This window comes from Oxyura jamaicensis, chromosome 1 (assembly GCF_011077185.1).
Source record: "Oxyura jamaicensis isolate SHBP4307 breed ruddy duck chromosome 1, BPBGC_Ojam_1.0, whole genome shotgun sequence".
NCBI lineage: Eukaryota > Metazoa > Chordata > Aves > Anseriformes > Anatidae > Oxyura > Oxyura jamaicensis.
This window is the reverse complement of record NC_048893.1, coordinates 204,146,915-204,156,773: the sequence shown is the minus strand read 5'-3', so window position 1 is coordinate 204,156,773 and position 9,859 is coordinate 204,146,915. Positions and strand designations below refer to the sequence as shown.

Below are 9,859 nucleotides of genomic sequence, written 5' to 3'. Positions count from 1 at the left end.
CGTCAGGGCCTGACAGCAGCCCCCATTCCCCGTTCCCCTGCTCCGCTTGCAGGGAGGAGGTGGAAGAGGGTGGATGGGGGGGGAAGGTGTGTTTGGCTTGCTTTTAGGTTCTCACTGTTCTAGTCTGCTAGTGATAGGCAGTAAATTATACTAATCTCCCTATGCTGAGTCTGTTTTGCCTGTGATGATAACTGGTGAGTGATTTCCCTGTTCTTATCTCAACCCCTGAACCCTCTTCACCATTTCCCCCCCCTTTCCCTTTGAGGAGGGGGAGTTAGAGAGCAGCCGTGGTGGAGTTCAGCTGCCCAGCAGGGTACAAGCACCATGATACCTTACCACTGCACATTCCAATAAGGGAGCAGAGACGTTACTCCTGAGCTCTGGCTGGAGCCTTCTGAGATTCAGGAACACTTAAACTACACACGGCCAACTTTTTGGGAAAAAAAAAAAAAGACAGTCTGGTGAGCCTTTGCCAAGGAGGTTTTGGCAGGGATGAGTGACAGTTCCCATTAGGATGTTTAAGATGTGTGAGTGATGAAGTAGAGATATGGAGTGGAGATGAATGTCTGTGTCAGAGATGCTTGTGGTATCAGGTGCTCGTGGTGGTCCGGAAAGAGGAGGGAGTTTCATCAGAGCCAGCAGCCATGGCCCCACCTGGGTCTGAGGGTGGAGCAGGAGCAGAGGGGTGAAGCTGGGGAAAGCTGGCTCCATTAAAGCAAGGACTCCGAAGAAAAGCACACACTACTTGTCTTTAGGATCCTGAAGTCAATGTGGAGAACTAGCTCCAGCCATAGACTGACACCATGACTACATCTGCCACCTGTGTTTGGTCAGATGAATCCCACACAAAATGTTCAGTTTAATCTCATTTCTACAACTTTTTAAAATTAAGGTCAGTGATTCACATTCAAAATCAAAACTGGTTCAAGCATGTTGTTCCCCATGTCAGAAATATTTTTCCAGTCTTTGTGGTGTTTCTCTGATTTTCTGCTGCACTTTTTTCTAACAGCTTGAAAAAAACAGTTGTCAGAACGTTTCTGCTGTCCTGAATTTCCAAGGCGTGGCTGGAACTGACCTTGGCAAAGGATGCAAAGAATAACAGGAGGGAGCTCTATAGGTACATTGCTCAGAAAAGAGAGGCCAAGGAGAGTGTAGCCCCTCTGATGAATGAGAAGGGTGAACTGGTAACGACAGACATGGAGAAGGCTGAAGTACTCAGCAACTTCTCTGTCTCAGTCTTCTCTGCCAGTCAGGCTTCCCAAGTCTTCCGTGCCCCTGATCCTGTGGATGGAGGCGAGGGGAACAAAGTCCCACCCACTGTAGGCAAAGAGCAGGTTCAAGACAACCTGATGAAAATAAACACGTAAAAGTCTATGGGGCCTGATGCCATGCATCCCAGGGTCCTGAAGGCTGATGTAGTTGCCAAAATTCTCTCCATCATATTTGGAAAGTCCTGGCAGTCAGGCAAAATCCCTGGTGACTGGGGAAAGGGAAACATCACTCCCATTTTTAAAAAGGATAGGAAGGAGAACCAGGGAAACTGCAGACTGGTGAGCCTCACCTCTGTGCCTGGCAAGATCATGGAACAGATCCTCCTGGAAGCAATGCCAAAGAACATACAAGACAAAGAGATGATCAGAGACATCCAGCATGGCTTCACCAGGGGCAAATCATGCCTGACTGATCTGGTGGCCTTCTACAATGGAGTGACTGAGTCAGTTGACAAGAAAAGACTGACCGATGTCATCTACCTGGCCTTCTGTAAGGCCTTTGGCACAGTCCCACATGACATCCCGGTCTCCAAATTGGAGATAGATGGTTTGATGGGTGGACCATTCAGTGGATAAGGAGTTGGCTTCAAGGTCACACCCAGAGAGTGGTGGTTAATGTCTCTACATCCAAGCAGAGGCCGGTGATGAGTGGTGTACTGCAGGGGTCTGTCTTGGGATGCGTGCTGTTTAATATCTTCATCAATGACATTGACAGTGGGATCAAGTGCACCCTCAGCGAATTTGCAGATGGCACCAAGCTGAGTGGTGCGGTTGATACGATAGAAGGAAGGGATGCCATCCAAGGGACTTGGACAGGCTGGAGAAGTGGGCCCATGTGAACCTAACGAGGTTCAACAAGTCCAAGTACAAGGTGCTGCACCTGGGCCGGGCAATCCCAGACATGAGTACAGAGTGGGAGAAGAACTCACTGAGAGCAGCCCCGCAGAGAAGAACTGGGGGTTCTGGGGGACAAAAAGCTCAACACGAGCCAGCAGTGCGCGCTTGCAGCCCAGAAGGCCAACTGTGTCCTGGGCTGCATCACCAGAGGGGTGGGCAGCAGGGGAGGGAGGGGATTGTGCCTCTCTGCTCTGCCCTGGCGAGGTCCCAGTCAGAGTACTGCATCGAGGTCTGGGGCCCCCAGTACAAGAAGGAGGTGGGGCTGTTAGAGCGGGTCCAGAGGAGGGCCATGAAGATGACCACGGGGCTGGAGCATCTCCTAGGAGGAAAGGCTGAGGGCTGGGGCTGTTCATCCTAAAGAAGAGAAGGCTCTGGGGTGACCTCATTGCATCTTTTCAATACTTAAAAGGGACTTACAAGAAAGATGGAGAGCGACTTTTTGCTCAATCAGATAATGAAAGGACAAGGGGGAATGGTTTTAAACTAAAAGAGGAGAGATTTAGATTAGATGTCGGGAAGAAGTTCACTCAGAGGGTGGTGAGGCACTGGCACAGGCTGCCCAGAGAAGCTGTGGATGCTCTGTCCCTGGGGAGAGACAGGAGATGCTTCCAGCTACTCGTCCAGCAGCAGCCAGAAACTTAACTTCACTAGCTTGTGCTCCAGGCAGAAACACAAATTTGTTGTTCTGCTGGAGACAACTTGTGCAGCCTATTCCTGCCTCACTTGGTCCTCTCCTAGCACCTGCCATTTGAAAAATAAATTGGATGGGAAAGAATTGACTTGAGACGAAGGCTGTTACTGTCCAGCCCCTTTGCAGAGGTTATTACAGCATTTGTCTGCAGAGGCCTCGTGCTCCTGGGACTCTCCTTCCAGAAGGAGTCTCCCTGCAGAACTGCTGGCGTGATTTATGCCCCCTGCAGCTCTGCCCTTGCGCGTGGAGGCATCCTTTCCTCGGCGTGAGCGTCCCCCGGGGTGGCAGATGCCTGGAAGCAGAGCATGAGGTGGGTGGATGTGGCTGAGGGCTGACCCGAGGCGGTTGTGTCAGGCTCAGGGCACAGCAGGCTGCTGCAGGTGCCCAAGGACTGGAGGCTGGCTGGGCGAGAGCAGTCAGCCTGTTACGTTCATAAGCTGAGTCAGCTAGGAAAAAAGGCAATTGCTGGAAACTTTATTTAAAAAAAAAAAAAAAAAAAAAAAAAAAAAAAATCAGTTGTTCAAGACGTAAGTCTCTTATTAAATGAAAACACAATCTGAAGGCTGCAGAATTCTGATTTGTTGAGTATTTTTTAGCTCAAAATAGGCTCTGAGTTTAAAAAAGAGTAAACTAATAAGTATCAAGCTTTTTAACTAAAACCAGAATTTGTTCACTGAAAAAAAATTGAAAAAAATAAAATAAAATAACAGTTTGTTTCTGTTTATATAAACCAATCGTTAATGAGCTGAATGCACGTTTCCGGTAAAACAAACTAAATGTCCAGCCAAGGGTACTATTCGTAATTGCTTGCATACAATAAGAGATGCCTGACTTGCAAGCCATGGGCACACAGCGGGGGGCCTTGCAGACAGGCAGGGTTTGGTAAAATAATCTGGTTTCTGTCACATGCAGTGAGGCTTGCTCGGGCTGGGCTGGCAATGCTGAAGAAGGCAGGCAGCCCCCTGGCCCGGGATCCCCACCCGACTCAGGTCACTCGTGGCTTGAAGCAGGGTCAGGAGGACAGGCTTGTTCTCTGGCAAGCCTGAACAGAGGGCAGCTTCAGTTCAGAGGCAGGCAGGGACTGGGGGACAAAACTTTACTTGGGAAAATTCCCTGCAACTTGGGGTGCAATTTGTGGAGGAGGAGCAAAAGTCTCGGGGCCAGCTACGCATGCACAGGTCGGGGCATGGACCACGGCAGCAGCTGCTCCAGAGCTGGAAACTTGCCTTGGATGTGAACAGGTGTCCGAAACCCTGAGCTAGAGGACAGACCAGGCAGCACCCACCTTTGTGCTCCAGCCAGGGGCAATAACCCGGCTTATTTCCATAGGAAAGTATGTCTGGAGCGGGCTTTCTGCTCCATAAACCTGCATGGCAGCTCCCCACTGCCCTGGAGGTGTCTGTGATGAGAAGGAAAGGAGTGAAAGAGATGGGATGGGGGGAACTCAGTCTGGAAGATGTGATAGGCAGACATAAAACATCAGAGGAGAGCACAGGGCCCGCTTCTCTGTCAAATAGTTCTGCATCCAGCACTCATTAACAGCATGAGGGACTTCACTGTGATGAAAAGGAATTAAACTACAGGAAAAAGGTCGGTGGTGCCCAGGAACTGGTGGCATTGATCTCGATGTATTTCAGCCTGCAGTACTGATTTTTCATAAAGTTCTGGTTTCTCAAACCTGATGAAACTTAAAGGCAGAGTGAAATTAGACAAAGAAACCAGAGAAAACACTGAGAGGTGCTTTGAACAAGTCCAGCTGATGGCCAAGCCTGCAGCAAGGGGCGGCTTTGGTTAGGAAGGTGAATGGGGCACGTGAAGCTGCAGCTACACCACCACGGGCAAAAGTGGCACGGGACAGCTGGTCAGGATCCCACGCAATTAGAAGCTATTAAGCAGAGAAATCAGATGAAGACAACTACCCCTCTGCGTGAAGGGGGGAGGTCTATGCCTACCCAAGAGACAGGCAATCAGAGATTTATTTATTTATTTTTAATGTAATTTACTTAATTAATAAATGAGAAGCATGTTAAACAGCTTCTGTCAAGAACAGACAGCAAATACAGCGGTCCTGGGTAAATGGCACAAGGGAAAAGGTGTCTGTGAGTGGGCCAGGGAGGTCTCTGCACTGCTCTGCCAAGCTTTTATTAGTCCTGGCATGCCGCGGTGGCTGCAGACACGCTTCCTCGGGCCATTACTTGAGCGAGACAGTAAGATAATGTGATTAACTGCAGATTGCTTAGCCTGACGTCAATGCCCAGCAGACTGCCCAAGATGCTAATAGGAGATTTGGTCAATAAAGATTTACATGATTGGAATCAAATTAAATTAATTGTCATCAATGTGGCTTCACAGGAGATAGCTCTTGTCAAACAAACTTGATTTAATTTTCTGATGAGACGGCAAGTTTGGTTAAGCAATGTGCACATATGTGTGAGTGCACAGTACACAGACAGCACCTCCTCCTGCTTTCCTGCAAGGAGCTGCCCACCACTAAACGGGTGTTGCTGCAGGGACTCCACAAGTGCTGGCTCTAAGCTAGAATTTATTCTGTGCCACTTTCCTCAGCAGTCCTAAAATCAGCACAAGTTGTGTCTCAAATGGTGCTGGGGAAAGACAAGTCATGCAGAGCAGTATAGAAAGACTGGTGAACTCAGTCATTCAAAGGAACTGCCTGAAATAAACTGAACACCAGGGTGAGGAGAGGAGGCAGGATTTCACAGGGGGGCACTGGATCCTAGAAAACAGAAGCTCTGGAAAGCAGCTGGCAGCACACTTAGAGGTGTCACTGGGACCCAAAAGCCTAGTGCAATTTTGGATTCATAGAACAGAAATAGAGGAGGTTATATATATATAAAAAAAAAACAGGAAGTTGATATCATGTAGATGTGTGGATAAGAACTGTCTCATAAGGCAGGTTGTGGAACACGTGGCTGGAGATGAGAAACTCACAGTGCTCTGGGGTTTATCAAGAATAACTCCTTGGTCATGGCAAGTGCACACCTTCAGTGGAAATACTCTGCCACAAAGGCTCCGTGGCCAAGCACAGGAAGGCAGAATGGGGTGCTGTGGCTGGAAGGAGTAGACAGGCAATGCCCAACGGGAAGAAAAGCACATGGTTATAACCACGGGGTTATAACCATGCTCTTGAGGCAAAAATCAGGGGATGGAGGTTCTCCATCTCTGGATGCTCAAGAGCCTGCAGTAGTGCACTACCTTTCAGAAAAGCATGCTTTAGGGAATAGCTGTGTCACTGTGATGTGAACATCAAATGGGACAGCATTGCTTTGGCCTGCAGTCCCATGGATGGATGAGTGTGCAGGCCATTAGCACCAGTTTAATTGTTCCTTCCTTGGCTGAGGGTAGCAATGCCTGCTGCCTGAAACATCATTTTTCTGGCTGCAGTTTCTCTCTCAGCTCATTTTCACCACGGACGCATTGTCCGGGCAGAGCTTCTGCATGACCCAAAGAGACCTGGGCCCGTATGCCCAGTCCTGTCTCCAAGCAGGGCTCCTTGCTGCAAGCCCTGAAGCCGCCCGTTGCACTGCTCATGAGGGCTGGGCAGGGGGCAAAGACCTTGGGGTCATCAAGCCCCGCTTTGCCCACTGCTCCCTGCAATAGTGACTGGAAGCCGTGGCAGGGCAGGACACCACGGTGCCAGCCTTAGACAGACACACTTGCTGCCAAAGCCAGAGGTTGCGCAGAGTGGCCGGGCAGGGAATCGGAAGGGAAGGTGGCCCCACGAGAGCAATAGGACAGGTTGGACTCTCCAGCAATGAGTCCTCTGGAAAGCACTGACCACAGCAACCGTTTAAAAGCCTGACTGTGGGTTACGGGTGCTGAAATTTTTTCCCTATATTGCACAATGCATTAAAACCGTAGTGTGCACAGTTTTACGAACAACCACACGGTAGCAAAATCCCAACCTTTCTGTCACTGTGTTGCAGGGAATTAAAGCCAGGAACAAATATTTGACTTGTTCCACCTGTGCCATGTCAAGCCCCAACCAAACCAACACCAGTTCTTTGCCTTTTCTCCTGATGGGCATCCCTGGCCTGGAAGATCTCCACATATGGTTTTCCATCCCATTCTGCTTTATGTACATCATGATCCTGCTGGGAAATACCACGATCCTTCTTGCTGTGAGGGTGGACAAAAGTCTCCATGAGCCTATGTACTATTTTATTTCCATGTTGGCTGTCATTGACCTCATCTTCTCAACGGCTGTAGTTCCCAAACTGCTGGGTATATTCTGGTTGGGTTCAAGAGAGATTGTTTTTGAGGCCTGCTTCGTCCAGATGTTCTTCATCCACACGTTCACCGCAGTGGAGTCAGGGGTGCTCCTGGCAATGTCCTTTGACCGGTACATAGCCATCTGCAACCCCCTGAGATACTCCACCATCCTAACGAGCTCAAGGACCACCCAGATAGGACTGCTGTCTCTGTCCAGGGGAGCTGCTGTCATGACACCTTTGATGTGCCTCCTCACCAGCTTGCCCTACTGCAAATCCCGAGTCATCCCTCACTCCTACTGCGAGCACATGGCCGTGGTGAGGCTGGCCTGTGCTGACCCATCCGTCAGTGACCTCTACAGCGTCATCGTGGCAACGCTGTTGGTCGGGACAGACTCTGTCTTCATCACTGTCTCCTACGGCATGATCCTCAGGTCTGTGTTGAGGCTGCCATCCCAAGAGGCACGTCTCAAGGCCCTCAGCACCTGCGGGTCCCACATTTGCATCATCCTCCTGTTTTACATAGGCGGCCTCCTCTCTATGTACCTGCAGATGTTCTCTTTTGGCTTGGCACCTCACATCCAAGTCCTGGTGGCTGATTTCTATTTGACAGTCCCTCCCATGCTCAACCCGTTCATTTATGGCATAAAGATGAAGCAGATCCGGGGAGGGATTTTCAGACTGCTGGAGAACGTGGCGGGACTCATGTTCTTGCATGCTTATAAAGGCAGGCGAGATGCTCAGAGAGCAAAGCGCTCCCCAGAAACTGATTTATCTTACCCTAGACTAGGTGTGATGCCAGGTGCAATGAATGCCCGTGGTGTTAGGGCAATGAATGCCCCAGAAACGCCCATCTTTCTCCAGTCTCTGCAAAGGGAACCTAGACCAAATGCCTAACCCTGACATGAGAAAAGTTAACTGGTGTGAAACCAATGCCTCAGCCCTGATGGATGCTGGACAACTGTCTCCTTGGCCAATGCACTCATGTTTTCTGAGTTATCACTTGGAAACATGGTATCATGGTACCACTTGGGTAGCAGCAGCACTTCAGCCGCTGCAGCACGTGGCTGAGGTGTCCCCCGGGGCAGGGTGCATCAGCCAGCGAGGACAGCTGTGTCCAGCAAGCTGCAGCGAGGTGACACTGCTGTGCGCAGTGCCTCATGTCCCTTCTGGGGGGCATGGGAGGATGCCCAGACCCCCTCCTTGCCTACAAGGGGTGGCATTGTCTCACCCTGTGTCTTATCCACCTCTCCGTGCAAGAGACATCTGCAGTCCGCTTCTGATCAGGAGTCAGACTGATGCATCTAAGAAACGGTGCAGCTCCGGGCTCCCTGGGAACTGGAGGCTGCTTTAATCAACAGCTACAGTTACACATCCACTGCCTCGGCCTGTCGTCACCCCCCTTGCCTCCGTGCACCCCTGCTGCAATGTCGTGGTGGGGACCACACGCACCTCAACGCAAGGCAGCATGGCAGGGTGACGTGGTGTAAGCCCTGCTGTCAGCAAGGAGCACCGGGCGACCCGAGCACCAGCGCTGCAGGAATCAGCTGGAAAGGAGGAGCCCAAGAGGAGGTTGTGCTCTGCATAGAAGGAATTGCTGATGTGTTTGCTGAGCTCAGAAATCACTCAGACATCTAAAGTAAAAGCTGTTTCCTATTCCTGACATATCCTGTAGCCACAGGTGCCAAGAACAATCACAGCTCTCTCTACAAAATCGTGTTACTTCGTAATTCTGCAAAGAGCGATTGGAGATTTATCACCTGGTTTGGAGAGGGTGGTCGAGTCAGAAAGAAGGAAGAGAAAATGGTTCCTGTAAAACGTGATGTGCCCATCCATCTTTGCTTCCTTCCTTCTCCCTTTTGAGATCATCCAAATCTCCCTCTGAACTGACAAAGCAGCAAAGTCCCACTAACATGAATCAGATGGAAACATTTTATATTAATTTTAAAATCAGAGACTTGTTTAGGCTGGAAAAGACATTCAAGATCACTGAGTGTGACCATCAACCTGACCATCCCATCACCAAACCATGTCCCTCAGTGCCACATCCACACGTACCCTAAATACCTCCAGGGACGGGGACTCCACCAGCTCCCCGGGCAGCCCATCCCCGTGCCTGACCACCTTCTCCATGAATAAATTCTTCCTCGTGACCAGTCCAAACCTCCCCTGCTGCAACCTAGGGCCATTGCCTTGCGTCCTGTCAGTTGTCACTTGAGAAAAGAGACCGGCACCTCCCTGCTGCAGCCTCCTTCAAGGTGGTTACAGACAGGTAAGGGTCTTCCCTTAGCCTCCTCTTCTCCGGACTAAACAGCCCCATTTCCCCCAGACCCTCCTCACAACTTGTTTTCCAGCTTCGTAGCTCTTCTCTGAAGACATTCCAGAAATTCATCGTCCTTCCTGCAGTGAGGGGCCCAAAGTGAACACAGTACTCGAGGTGGAGCCTCACCAGCACCACATGCACAGGGAAAATGGCTATGAGCATTCAGGCTCTGTCTTGGCTATGAGCATTTAGGTTAGGCAACAGAAAAAATATCTGCCATGACAAGTGCTTAGAACACAAACAGATCGCTTGGAAAGGAAGCAACCTGCCGCTGGAGGACTCCAGGCAAGCCTCCTGCTGACCCTGCTGCAGGGCAGCGGAACGGTGCATTGGCAAGGAGTAGACCTTGCCCAGGAGTAGACCTTGCAAGGAGTAGACCTTGCCCAGGAGTAGACCTTGCAAGGAGTAGACAAGCCCACAGGCAGTCAGGGCTTGGTGAGGCACCGTG

At 50.4% G+C, this 9,859-nt stretch overlaps 1 protein-coding gene across 1 annotated transcript; it reads left to right on the top strand.

The window, feature by feature from the left end:
* Positions 1-4,835: 4,835 nt before the first annotated feature.
* On the top strand, positions 4,836-9,187 carry LOC118169564 (olfactory receptor 52K2-like). Its single transcript, XM_035330920.1, has one exon. The coding sequence runs from the start codon at positions 6,849-6,851 to the stop codon at positions 7,983-7,985; it is 1,137 nt and encodes a 378-aa protein (XP_035186811.1). The 5' UTR covers positions 4,836-6,848; the 3' UTR covers positions 7,986-9,187.
* The last annotated feature ends 672 nt before the right edge of the window (positions 9,188-9,859 follow it).

Bases quoted from the DNA above. Each gene is read 5' to 3' on its own strand.
- LOC118169564 (XM_035330920.1), top strand. From the start codon at position 6,849: ATGTCAAGCCCCAACCAAACCAACACCAGTTCTTTGCCTTTTCTCCTG.